Source organism: Ochotona curzoniae, unplaced genomic scaffold (assembly GCF_017591425.1).
Source record: "Ochotona curzoniae isolate NIBS_2020 unplaced genomic scaffold, NIBS_Ocur_1.0 contig_2692, whole genome shotgun sequence".
In the NCBI taxonomy this organism is placed as follows: Eukaryota; Metazoa; Chordata; class Mammalia; order Lagomorpha; family Ochotonidae; genus Ochotona; species Ochotona curzoniae.
In genome coordinates this window covers 6,912,940-6,926,998 of record NW_024465556.1, presented here as the reverse complement: position 1 = coordinate 6,926,998, position 14,059 = coordinate 6,912,940, and the positions used below count along the sequence as shown (strand labels likewise).

At 40.5% G+C, this 14,059-nt stretch overlaps 1 protein-coding gene across 2 annotated transcripts in view; it reads left to right on the top strand.

Annotated features, from left to right (window-relative positions):
• IPMK (inositol polyphosphate multikinase) overlaps positions 1 to 14,059 on the top strand; it is a 50,548-nt gene that overhangs the window by 21,686 nt on the left and 14,803 nt on the right. Inside the window, exons 3-5 of one of the 2 annotated variants that reach the window (XM_040975797.1) lie at positions 4,219 to 4,315; positions 5,426 to 5,428; positions 13,850 to 14,022. In XM_040975797.1, the coding sequence (XP_040831731.1) occupies positions 4,219 to 4,315; positions 5,426 to 5,428; positions 13,850 to 14,022 (273 nt within the window). The remainder of the gene's footprint in view (positions 1 to 4,218; positions 4,316 to 5,425; positions 5,429 to 13,849; positions 14,023 to 14,059) is intronic. The other variant, XM_040975796.1, reaches the window with a different exon arrangement.

The window sequence follows — 14,059 nt, the reverse complement described above, 5'->3', positions numbered from 1 at the left end:
CTGTGGGGTAATTGTTTTCCTTGTTATGTTTCTTGTGGTTCTGCATTTATTTTTAGGCATTTGTGGGAACATTTGTTGGTTTTCTCCTCTGATGGATTATGGCTTATATCCCGGAAAGGTGCCTTTGTGACGTGTTCAGCGGATATCCAGGGGCATGTGCTGGATGAGACCAGGCAGCTATGCTCAGTGCTCAATGAAAGGGAAAGAAGCCAGAGTGACACCCAAGATTGACATAGCAGGTCTCGGTCTCCTTTTCCATCAGCAGAGTAGAGGGTATGACCACTTCCACCATTATAATTACAGCCTTACTTGCTCTGCCACGGTGATTAATTCCTGGGATTAGCCCACAGTGGCCCCAGCCCCCACCTACAGAGGCAGAGGAACCACACTAACAATATGCGTGGTTCTCAGTGTGAGCCTGCGCTCAGGGAGCCCAGAACCTCCAAAGCATTTAGAATGATTGCGCAGAGAACCAGATCCAACCCTTGGCCCATCGTGCAGTCCCAGAATTCCCACAGTCATAGTCTCACAAACCTGCCCTGTCCATGGATAAAACAGGTGTGTTACCAAAGTTGGCTGTCTGCTTGTGCTCTACCTTGGCAGTTTAAGCCCTAGAGCTTGTGATAGAGTGAGAGGGAATGGAGTACCTCAAGGCCTTAATGGGTTCCTAGTGCTCTCCCAACCTTTCAGGCTGGAGTCAGAGCCAGTGGGGACTGTGGTATCCTGATATGTAGGCACATGTGTGTGACCACTCAGTCTTCCTGGGATTGTTATGATAGCAATTTCTCCCTGATCATCACTAGTTGCCCTTGCTGGGTATAGGGTGAAAGAAATGCACTATCCCTTCACAGTGTTGGGTGGGTACCCTGCCCCCCGCCTCCCCTAACACACCAGGCTGGACTGAGTCAGTGTGTTCTGCAAGATTCTCCCTCAGCCAATAGTACCAGTGACGTGGGTTGTAGTCCCTTCTTACCTTGCTCCCAGAAGATGACTGTCTTCCAGCCGCAGGCTAAGGGAGTGGTGGGTGTTGTCTTTGCGCATTGCTGAGTGTTTGTACTCACTGCTTCATGACATTTCTCTTCTTTCTGTAGAATTTCTTTCCAATAATCCTTGGAAATGCATTTCTATTTTTTTTTTCTGTTATTTTTCCCTGGTGAAAATCAGCATTTGTTTTCCCTGTTTGGCCATCTTGGATTCCTTCCTTATCTATTTTATTGAATGGTTTACATTCCTTAAATACTTGGTAGAACTTACCTGTAATAAGGGCAGCAAGCTAATGTCTATCTCTACCTTTCCTTTGTTTTCTGTCTCCTTTTTTCTCTCTCCCTCTTCAGTCCCCTTCAGTCACCACTGTTTTTGATTTATTCTTTCTTTACCTCTTTCCTAGGGAGTTATAGATGTTTAATCAATGATCCAGTTGATTTAAACGTCTGCAAAATTTTTTTACGTGGAAGTAGTTATAGTTGATTATGTTTTTATATGGAATTACCCATTTGACAAAGATCTTCATAGTGTTTTTTGTTGTTGTCTCTGTTTTGGTTATCGATCCCCTTTATTTTCTGTTTTTATTTGCTGCTTCCCTGGGTTTTTGTTTTGTCTTTTCTTTCCTTTTTTTAAAAGTCAGCCTTCCTGCCAGCAGTATTGTTGTTATTGTGGTTGGAAAAGGAAAAAGATATTTGAGGTTTTTTTCACTGTTCATTTAAAAATATTTTTTATAATCTGTGTTTCAGGATAGTAACTATCTCTTCAGGTCTGCTTGGTCCCTGAGCTGACAGACCCCTTCAGAAGTTCACGATGGGGACTTGAACCTGCCAAACATGGACTCAGATGGAGTTCCTGGCTTAAGGCCAAAATACATTTTCACCTTCCCCCAATTCAGCTATGTTTTTTTTTCCTTTTTTTAATCTGTTACACTCTTATTTTTGCTATCCCTTTATGGAAAGGTGTTTGGATTATTGCAACACAGCAGGCAAGATAAATACAAGCCTTATTCCTTGAAAAAAAGAAAAAGAAAAAGAAAAGATTCATTTATTTGCAGGGCAAAGAGAAATCTTTCATATGTTGTTTTATTTCCCAGCTGATCCCAGTGGTTGAGACTGGGCCAAGTCAAAGGCAGGAGCCAGGAACTTTATCTGAGTCCTTGTTTTGGTAGGGACCCAAGCACTTGGCCTGTCCTTCCCTGCTTTTCCAGGCACATTAGCCACGAGTTGGATCAGAAGCAGAGCAGCTGAGACATGAACTGGTACTATGTTATGGGATGCTGGCTTGTAAGCATTGACTCAAACCAGTGTATCACAATGCCAGCCCCAGTCATGCTACTTAAAAAAAAATCAAGAGGTGAATGTTTAACAGAGCAGTTAGGATACCATTTGGGACACCCACTTAAAACAAATGCTTGCTTTAAGTCTTGACTCTGTTTTAATTCAAATTTCTCTTAGTAGCACTTGCTGGGTCCTTGCTACTGATGTGTGAGATCTCAATTCAGTTCTCAGCTCCTGGCTTTAGCTTGGTTCAAGGCAGGCCTCAGGGACAATGAACACAGTGATTACACGATCTCTATCATTCTGCTTTTCGAATAAAAAGAAAAACTTTTATATGAAAAGTAAACATTTTAAGACTTATTTATTCAAAGGCACAGTGACAGAGAGAGAAAGAAATTTGATTCACTGGTTTTCTCTCAAATGGGCATAATGGCCAGAGCTGGAATTCTGTGCATGTCTCCTGTGGATGACAAGGGCCCGGGAGAATGAGCTTCTTGCACTGTTTTCCCTGTCACGTTAGCAGGGAGTTGGATTAGAAGTAGAGTGGCTGAGATTCAAATTGGTACATATATGGAGGCTAGTGTTGCAAGTGGGAAGTTAGCACACAGTACCACAATACTGACCCCAATTACAAGTATTTAAGGAGAAAATGTACTATCTCTCTTGCATTTCTGTTATGGAGCTAAACTAATTTTAAATACATTTCATAATTTTTCATAATTGTATGGAGGCAGTACATATCATGCACATGTTACTGAACCTAATGAATGTGCTAAACATATATGTATACATGTCATATATATTTTGTTTCAGTGTTAACTATGCCATAAACTTCATGTAAGCTTATAAAGATCTGAATGTTTGTTGAGTCCACTGGACTCAGTTCTGTGGAGTTAATGTTATATGTAACTACTTGACTATGATTTAACATATATAACCTTTCATAAGCATTTTACATCAGGTAATGTTCATGGTCTTAGATAATTTGGAGAATAGTTCAAAGAAATTTATTGGATAAAATGTCTGCCAAGCTATTTACTTTCAATCTATTCTGAAATTTGTATTTTCTTTCTTTATTTTTAATAATTTTTTATAATGGTTACATGGTTGATGAAAGTGAGAAGTTTGTATTTTCATTTGAAAGGCAGAGAGAAAATCAGACTTACTGTGTTAAAGGATGATATTTTAAAATTTAAATGTATTTATATTTAAATGTTTGTTACATAGTGAGGGGATTGCAGAGCAATATGGGTCTCCAGGAGGGATTCCGAGGGATTGGGGGGTTGGTGAGGGAAAAGACCCCTCCTTTCCTCCTCTAACTGCAGGGGTAGAAATATGCTGGGGTGGGGGATCAGGGAGATGCTGCACCATTCCTTACTGCCATATCGTATCAGTGCCAAGGGACAGAGATGGTCCCCTGATCTCACCAAGGGACAGAGATGGTCCCCTGATCTCACCAAGGGACCAAAAGGATATTTTAAAAGAAGGTAAAATCACAATTTCCTTAGCAATATAAAGTAAATACATGTTTAAGATTTATTTAATGAGGAATATAGGCAGGTATTAAAGCTGTTATAAAAGAGAAGAAAGTCCACATTGATTTGGAATAAGGGGGAGAATATGATAAGGAAATTACCTGTACCTCCTTTGGTCAGAGTTATTAGCATTTCTGTCTATAAACAGAAATTATCTTCTTTATTCTCATTGATTTACAGCTTGCATAGTTGTAAAACAGTTCAAAGACATTGAAACCCTGGTATTATACAGTGTCAAAGGAGATGTTTGACAGATAATGCATAGTTTTTACTCGAGACACAGTAATCTCTTATTACATGTTTACTTCCTACTGAATTTTGTACCATGGGAGTAGTGACTCAGTTGTGTTATGAAAAGTGTAGGGCTGTTATAAAGGGCCTTATATGTATGAGAGATTAACAAGTGTACATTTTTGTTTCAGGTGTATGCTGCTGATTGTAATGACAGTGTTCTTCTAGAGCTACGAAAATATTTGCCGAAATATTATGGCATTTGGTCACCTCCCACTGCACCAAATGGTAATATTCTCATAAAACCTTCATTTTTAGTTTTAATCCCGGAAAGTGGGGTTTTTAAAGGCTTTGTGTAAACCCGAACTAACTCTGTAATATAAAACAAAATACATAGTATGCATTTTTCTTTCTATTGTCTGAGCAAAAAATATTTGCTTTTCATTGCATTTTAAATAATAAATAGTAAAACTTTTCATGATTTTATCCTAATTCTCAACATAGTTCTACATCCTTCACCTCCAGGCTTTAAATTGAAATCTTCTGAGAAATGCTGGTAATAAGTTTCATGGAGGATAAAAGGATCTGTAATAAGGACACTGAGTTTTTTTTTTTTTTTAAGATTTATTTATTTTTATTGGAAAGTCAGATATTCAGCAAGAAAGATCATTTGCCTGCTGGCCGGAGCTCAGCTGATCCGAAGCCAGGATCCAGGAGCTTCTTCCAGGTCTCTCATGCAGGTGCAGGGTCCCAAGGCTTTGGGCTGTCCTCTGCTGCTTTCGCAGGCCACAAGCAGGAAGCTGGATGTGAAGTGGAGCAGCCAGGATGTGAATCTGGGATCCTGGTGCATGCAGGGCGAGGACTTTAGCCTCTAGGCTAATGTGCTGGGCCTGAGGACACTGACTTTTTCTTTCTTTATGCTTGAAGCAATATTTGCACCTTGAAATCCTTTGCCGGAATGGACAAAGAACTCAATTAAAGGAGCAACAGGGTAGCCAAACCCTTGAATGACAGTGATTGGAAAGGATTTCAAACTTGAATGGGCATAAGAATAACCTATAGTGGCCAGCGTTTGTAACCCTGGGTATTCCACATCCAGTCCAGCTCCTGTGGAAGAGCTGATGGAATTGCAGGCTCCTGTGTGGCCATCTGGGGAGTGAACCAAGAGGATGAAACTCTCTTTTTCTCTGCTTCTCTCTCCCTCCCTTTCTGTAACCCTACATTTAATGACTTTTAGAATAGCAAAAGAATTACCTATTCTCTGGTTCACATGCAAATTTTAATTATGCAGTTGTGTATTGGAAGTAAGTGATAACAACACTTTAAATAAAAGCTGTAGATTTCTCTGCTGGAGATACTGAACCAATGCTGAGAATGAAAAGGTACTCCCATTTTGAGCTGGTTCCTTTGGGTTCTTGTCTTTCTTTCACTGATCAATTTCCTTTGCCAAGAGACAGGAAATCCTTAAAAGGGGATCTGGGTATCTCCCTGGGAACATCCTCACCTAGGTGATAGCAACTTCTCTGTTCCCTTGGGTGTTTAGGATTCTTCTAGACTTTAGTCACTTGGGAAAAAAAGAAAGCGAGTTGAGGCTGTTTCACTACAGGTTGAAAATGCTTATTTGAAGTGCTTTGGACAGAAAAGTTTCAAATTGTAGATTTTTGAATATTTACACATTTTGGGATTTTTGGGGTTAAGACTCACATTTAAACATAAAATTTATGTTTAATTTGTAACTTGTAACTGGTAGGTAACTTTTTAAGTATTTTTAGTTTTAGCTTAAAGGTATTCTAAATTTTGATTATTTTTTAATTGGAAAAGCCTGTTTTACAGAGAGAGGGGAGACAAAAAGATCTTCCATTCACTGGTTCACTCTCCAAATGGCTGCAATGGCCTGAGCTGAGCTAATCCAAGGCCAGGAGACTGGAGTTTCTTCGGCTCATCCCCCATGTGAGAAGTGATTCCAACATCCCCATGTGTAGGTTTGCAAGGCTTTGGTCATCCTCTGGTGCTTTTCCAGGCCATAAGCAGGAAGCTTGATGGGAAATGGAGCAGCTGGGATACGAACTGGCGCCCATATAGGAGCCCAGCACTTGATGGGGGAGGATTAACTAATTCAGCAATAACACCTGCTCAAAAAATAAATTTTTATAGCACTTTCATGTTGTCTGCACACATAACTTGAAGGTAAATATTTATGGTGTTTTTAGTGTTTTTCTCATTTTGGCTGCATGCAGCCTGACGCATGAGTTCAAGTGTGGGATTTTCTCTTGGTGCTGTTGTGTTGGTCCTCAGAAGGTTTCACATTTTAAAGCATTTTGCATTTTAGATTTTCTCAGTAGGAATGCTCCCTTCCCTTCACCCCTTCCCTCTCTCTTCTTCATTAAATTAATGACATCGTTTACTTTCTGATTTTTCTTTAGGCACTTTACAGGCTTAGGATACAGGTTTTAAAACTGATAGTTTTTTAAGACTTCATGATAGTATGTTGAGAGTTGTCAAATATTAAAAGCTTACTGAACAAAGTATTACAGCATAACTTAAATCATGAGAATTGTTAGCCAGTAAGGAAAGCTTTTTCTCTCAATTTTTTATGACAGATTTATTGAGATAATTTATGTAACGTAAGACCTATGTAAGGCATAAAATTGTATGGGTTTTAGCATATTCACAGTTGTAGACTCAGCACCATTATTTATTTTAAGAACAGTACCAGTAATGTGGGAGGAGGTTTCCCAAATATTATAATTTTGGGCAGTTGTCTACTGATTTCGAGCCAATTAAATATGATAAATCTCATTTGTACATGTGTGTAGATACATAGTGCATGTAACATCAAATGTCTTTAAGTATTGGTGGTTATCAAGCTGATTTGAGCAAACTGAATGTTTTGAAATGCATTTCTCCAGTGTAATTAATTGATAGGCTTCTAAGTCTATCAAGTTTCGTGAAACAGAGAGTCAAATTTCATGAAACAAACTGGCCCACTTGTTTGTTCTCTTCCTTCTCTTACACCAACTTTGGGGACTTCTTTTTTACTTTCAACTTCTTTTGTTCTCAGAAGTGGTTGATGATTAACATGGAAAAGCAGAAATATCTGTGATTTTCCATTTGGGGTCATATTGGGGCCTTGGTTCCCTGTCTACCGTTTCTTTTCTGGAAAGTTCAGAAATAAGGATGAAGCTAATATTTTTAACATAGTATAGACAGAAACCTAATCAAAGGTAGAACATATTTTCATAATTTATTAAGTTATTAACATTTGTTTATGCATCTAAGTAACTCCTCCTTCAATTCCCGAAATACCCTTCCTCTTGTCTTTTGTTGCGGGATGTAAGAGGGATCGGCCAGACAAGTCTAGGATGTAGTAAGGGGTCTTAATTAACCAAGCTTGATGATAGCAGTACCCACCAGAAATTAGCACATGAAAAGTCACCACAGTAATCTAGTCTGAATCAAAACCCTGTGAGGAACAAACGGTCATTAGACCTATGTCCTAGCTTCCCCAACAGTATAGATAATAAGAGACATGCAGCGAACAACCTGGACACATTCACAAAGCTGTGAACATTCACATTTTCCTGGCTTCTCTGTCCACATTCCATTACTGCTAGGCCTCACCTCTCCTGGAACTCTTGAAAGCACGTAAATTAGAAAAACAAAACATATTAGCATTTGCGTCTTTGTTGACTCTCCAAAGCAGTGAAGAGAGGGTGAGGAATACAGACATACAGGAGCCATGTTCAGGGGCTACCTGTCTTCAGAGTCTGTTGGTAGGAAGCCAGAGAGCAAGAGGGTTCTCAGGAGGTCTAGTGTTGGAACTCAAGATCCAAGGAAGCACATGATCAAGAAAGCCCCTCTCTATCATAGGCTTTGATGAGGGCTTGGGACCCAGAGAGCCCTTGCCCATCATGGGCCTTTGTGAGGGCTTGAGAGTGGTGTGGTTGCACAACACAATACCACCTCCTTCTCAGGTTCCAGGTGATGATAGGTGAGTGTCATTTGATTTAATAGGTGGGCAGAAAGAATTACATAGCTGGGGGCAGAGGGATGGCTTCCAAGGTCATGACCTGAACGAGCTGCCTAAGACCTTATGGTTTTTAAGATAACTATGCTGTTCATCTTTACTATTATTTATGTTTGAATATTTTTTTCAATAATTCAGATAATTGCGTTTTTCTTCCTGTCATACTGGGAACTTTTTTGCCTTTTTTCGAGTGCCAGTAGAAAATTTGGTGAAGCAAGTTTTTAAAATATGTAACATTTTATAAAACACTGTTATACTTGTTTCAAGATAGTTAGACTAATGAAGTACATTTACAAAATAGGAAAGTTTCCTTCATCCATATTAATGTTGTATAATCTTATACTTTGATCAAAGGCATGGAGCAACTAGATATATTATAAATATTAACAATGCCCTTGATAAAAGCCACAGTGAAATCTTAATGCTTCACTTAAAAAAGAGTAAAATTTGTGTGTTGGAACAATTGGTAGTTTTTTTTTTTGTTCTTTGTCTTCTCAAAATTGAAGAACTATAGAAATTCTACATATGCTTTCCATAAGCTTTTAAATTTATTTATGCATTTCATTTATTTGAAAGGTAGAGAAGAAGAAGGGTAGGGCCAGGTTGAAGATAAGAACCAGAAATGTCGTTTAGGTCTCCTGCTTGTTTAGCAGGGACCCAACTGCTTGGGCTGTCAGTGCTGCTTTTCAGGGTGCACGGAGCAGGAAGACATAATCAGGAATTGAGCTGCTACTTGAACTCAGAGGCAGGACCACAAGCAGCATTTTAGTTGCTGTGCCTGTGCCTCCCCCAGCTTTGTATAAATTGTGATAAACATTAAATTAGTGATCATAGTGTCCTAAGCGTAACTATATTTATAGTTATTGTTACCTCTAAAAATGAAGTCTGTTAGAGATTATTTTATTTACTTATATTGAAATGTATAGATAATCTCTTAGATTTGGGATTTATAAGTATTGATCCTTGAAGTACTGAAAGATCAATGTAAGCATCACTTTTCTTGGGGCTTGTGTTGTAGCGTATGGATAAAGCAACTGCCTGCACCCAAATGGGTGCTGGCTTGAGTTGCACGTGTTCCAATTCCAGTCCAGCTCCCTGCTAATACAGAGAGTATTTTATAATGAGTATAATGAGTATTAATACAGCCCTAGTGCTGGGGTCTCTGCACCCAAATGGGAGACTGGGATGAAGTTCCTGGCTCCTGGGCTTTAGCCTGGCCCAGCTTCGTCTGTTGTGGCTCTCTGAGGAATGAGCTTGTGGATGGAAGATTCTTGTCTCTTTCAGATGAATAATTTAAGAAAAAAACACAGAAAATACCTCTTTTAAAAAAATCAGTGGGGTTTTTTTGTTTTTGTTTTTGTTTTTAAGGTTTATTTTTATTTTAAAAAAAAAGGCAGATATACAGAGAGAAAGATCACATGTCCACTGGTTCAAACACAAGTATCCGGCAAGCCTGGAGCTAAGCTGATCCCAAGCCAGGAGCCAGGAGCCAGGATCCTTCCATGGGTCTCCCATGTGAGCACAGGGTCCCAAGGCTTTGGGCCATCCTCAGCTACTTTTTGAGGCCAGAGTAGGGACCTGGATGATAAGTGGAGCAGCTAGGACATGAACCAGTGCCCATATGGAATCCCGGCCAGTGCTAGGTGAGTCTGAAAGAGTGAAACAGTGGTCTCGGAGGACCAAAAAGCGGGTGGATTTGGGTACATCAGTGTACATCTGAGCAACATTATGGGCATTCTTAAGGTTAGAGATCAGATGATATTTTGATGTTAAGATAAAATATTTACCTTGAGATAAAAATTAATACCTAGGAAGTACATGTTTTTGTTAGTATTTAGTAACTGTAGGTTGGGGCGTGGTAGTAACCTCAGGGTTGGATAGTTTCTATTGACAGCTGTCTCATCGAATTGCAGCTGCATCTTTTAACAGTCATGTGCACGTTTAGTATTTATATGTGTTTGCATGTAAAATTAGCGTATGTGATGAATGCGAGATAGGCACCAAATTTTATAATAAATATAATGCCAGTTTTCTGCATTCTTTAGAAAAAGCAATTATAGAGGACAGCATTGTGGCATGGAGGGTTAAGCCGTTACCTTGAACATCAGCAGCCTATCTGCTCCACTTCCAGTCTAGCTTCCTGCTAATGTGCCTAGGAAAGCAGTAGAAAGGGCCCAAGGGTGTCCTCCTGTCTACCAGTGTGGGAGACCCAGGTTAAATTCCTGAGTCCTGGCTTCAAACTGGCCCAACACTGACCTGTTGCTGCCATTTGGAAAGTGGACCAGTAGGTAGAAGATCTCCTCCCTCCTCTTCTCTTTCTCTCCCTGTCTCCTCCTCTTCCCCTCTTTTCTTCTCCCTTTCTCATATCTCCCCAATACCCTTCTTTTTCTCCTCCCTCTCTGTTTTCCCCTCACCCTTTCTTCCTATCTTCCCTTCTCCATCTCTCTCTCTCCCCCCTTCCCTTCTCTGTGTTTCCTTCGTTCTCTCTCTCTCTCCTTTTTTTCCCCTTTTGTTTCCCCTTCACATTATAATATCATTTAGCCTTTGTAATATTCCTTTGGTTTTTAATAATGTCCATTTTTCTTATGATTAAATTTTAGACATGTTACTGAGGTCACATGCTAACATAAGAAATCATTGAGTTAAAATTTGAACTTAATTTCCTTGTTTCCAAAGCAATTATTCAAACTATCATTTCAAGGCAATTATTTAAACTGGCTTGTGTTGCAGCCCAACCCAGCCCGATCCACACTCCATTCTGGTCACCAGCGGATGATATGAAATTGCCCTGCCTGGTTTGCCCCCAACCTGAGCCAAATGTATGGTGCTGCTGGGTACCATTCCATGGCCCTGTCGGGGCTGCTCCCTATCATGGTTCTTGTGCTCACCTGCAGGGACTGTGTCTTGCCAGAGGAGTTGCCCAAACTCCTCCATCAGAACCTCTCCCAATGCCAGATCTCACATACACTGGTGGGTTCATGGCCAGCCCTACTTAGTCCACCTCCTGTCCTAGCAGGAACAGTGGCCTTTCCTGACTGGCCTTCAGCCCATTCTGGTTTTAACTGTTGGGTGTTTCAGGCTAGCAAGCCTGGTCCACACCCAGCCACAGTTCACACCTGGCTCTGCATGGGCAGAGACCTAGCCTAGCCCATCCTATACCCACACTGGTTCTCATGAGCACCAATGGGTGCTGGAGTCTAGCCCAGTCTGGTGCATGGTAGTAACATGCACCACACTACATCAGTCCACACTTGTGCTTATAGACACTGCAGCCGTGCCCAGACTAGACAGCAGCCCCTAATCTGGCCTTCGCAGTTGTCAGTGTGAACCACAACCCAGCCAGGGCATCCCCTTTGCTCCCAGCCAGGCCTATCCCCAGCCGTAGATTGTGCGCATGGTTTCTTTGACCCATCTTGGCATAGTCCTTCACATGTGTCTTTGCCTTTAGATGCTGTAGCCTGGCCTGACCTGGTCTGCCCCCAGTCCTAACTCTCACTGGAGGGTGCTGACACCTGGTCCTTCTCAGTCTGCCCCCATCCTGGCTCATGCAGACTACAATTAAACTTTAAACAAGAAGGACAAATGCCAAAAGTGACATGAAAGTCAAGGTGTCGGGGACAGGCACTGTAGCACAATGGGTTAAGCTGCTGCCTGCAATATCAGCATACCATGTGGTTCTTGAGTGAGTCCTGGCTGCTCTACTTCCAGTCAAGCTCCCTGATGACATGTCTGGTAAAGCAGTGGAAGAGAGCCCAAGTGCTTGTGCTCCTGCTCCTCCTGTAAGAGACCCACATGAAGTTCCTGGCTCCTGGTCCTCAGCCCTTGCCATTATGACGATTTAGAGTGAACCAGTGGATAGGAGAGCACTCTCTGTGTGTGATATTTTCAAATAAATAAATGAATTGTAAAAAACAAAACGGACAAGTGAACACACAAACAACAAATAAAACAACTTTGATAGATCAGAGAACTAAGGGCAAATAACGACCTAATTCAATAGTTCTTAACTTAAAAACTTTACTTCTGAAGGTTAAGAATAAGTAATTTAGTAGTAAGTTAGTAAATGCAGTTGTATTTAATATACTGAGAACCTGAAAATGAGGTTAAGAAAAGCATTTTTGGCCAATCAAAACAAACAGCAATTAGAGCTGTGAAAGTACTATTTACTGAAGGAATGGCTTAATTTATCTTTTATAAGGAAGGCCAGGTTCAAAGTTCTGTGCAGTAGGATTAAGAAGGCAAATCATTATTCATTCAGCAAACATTGTACGTAACCGTAGGCAGAGTCTACATTTGTATTTCTATTTTCCAAGAGAAGAAGAAAGAAATAGGAATTTTATCGCTTCTCTGCCTTTTGGCTAAGATCAAGTGTAGAAATAGGAATTTTGTATTTAGGCTTGGGATTTTTATATTCACACCTTAGCTTTTGTCATCTCTGTCTTAAAAAGAAATAGCTTTTTCATTTTTAAAGTCTCTACCCATTGACAAGTAAAGAATAATAACTTTATGGTAAGGTGTAGATGTATTGATAATTAACTTATAGACACTCAATATCTTTTTTGGGGACCCAGAGCTTTAGTGTAGGAGCTTAAATCTCTGGTGGCAGCGCTAGCATCCCATAAGAGTGCTGGTTTCTCTCTTGGCTTCTTTATATCCAGTCCAGCTTCCTGCTTATGATCTGGGAAAGTAGCGGATCAGCTCATTATGACCATTTGAGGAGTGAACCAATGGATGGAAGATCTCTCCGTGTCTCATCCTGAAACTCTGCCTTTCAAATAAAAATAAATAAATCTTTTTTTTAAAAAAAGCAGGATCTTCATTTTATTTGAAAGGCAGAGAGATCTATCTACTGATTCACTCCCCAAATGTGAAGTCAGAAGCCTGAAACCCATAACAGATTTTCTGTACAGATGACAGGGACCAGTTATTTGAGCCGTCATCTACTACCCATTGGGGCACACATAAGCAGGCAGTTGGAATCAGAAGCAGATCTGGGACTGCAACCCAAACATTGCTGCATGGGATGTGAGCAGCCTAAGCAGATTTTTTTTTTAATTTAAAATTCATTTATTTATTTCAAAGGCAGAGTTAGAGAAAGAGAGACAGAGATCTTCCATCTGCTGGTTCGCTCTCCAAATGATTGCAACAGTTAGGTTGGGAATTTCATCTTCTTTTCTCACTAGGGTAACAGGATCCCAAATACATAGGCCATCTTCTGCTGCTTTCCCAGGATCAGCCACGGCTCCTGGGACATCAGTGCTTCAGGTGGCAGCGTAATCCATTATGCCAGAGCTGTACCAAATGCCCAGCCGAAGAATTTTTTTTGAAGATTTATTTATTTTTATTGGGAAGGCAGACTTACAGAGTGAATGAGAGTCAGAGAGAAAGATGTTTCATCTGCTGGTTCACTCTCCAAGTGGCCACAATGGCTGTAGCTCAGCCTATCCAAAGTTAGGCGCCAGGGATGACTTCTGGATCTGTCCCGTGGGTGCAGGGTCCCAAGGCTTTGGGCCATCTTCTACTGCTTTCCCAGACCACAAAAAGGGAGCTGGATGGGAAGTGGAGCAGCCAGGACCTGAATTGGCGCCCATATGGGTCCCAGCAGATGCAAGGCAAGGATTTAGCCTCTAAGCCCTTGCGCCAGGTCCTGTTGGTTAGTCTTGATTTCAACTGGAGTCATACCAGTTTTTAAATCCAGTGATTTTAACTTTTTATTCTAACATTTCGTTTTGTTTTCCTAGCAGTTACTTTTGTATTAATACGTTTTACTAATTATGATTTTTCTTTAATCACAGATTTATATCTGAAACTGGAAGATGTGACCCACAGATTTAATAAGCCTTGTATAATGGATGTAAAGATTGGACGAAAAAGCTATGATCCTTTTGCATCATCCGAGAAGATTCAGCAGCAGGTCAGCAAGTACCCGCTAATGGAAGAGATTGGGTTCCTGGTGCTTGGCATGAGGGTAAGAATGATTATCAGTAAAATACCCATATGTATCT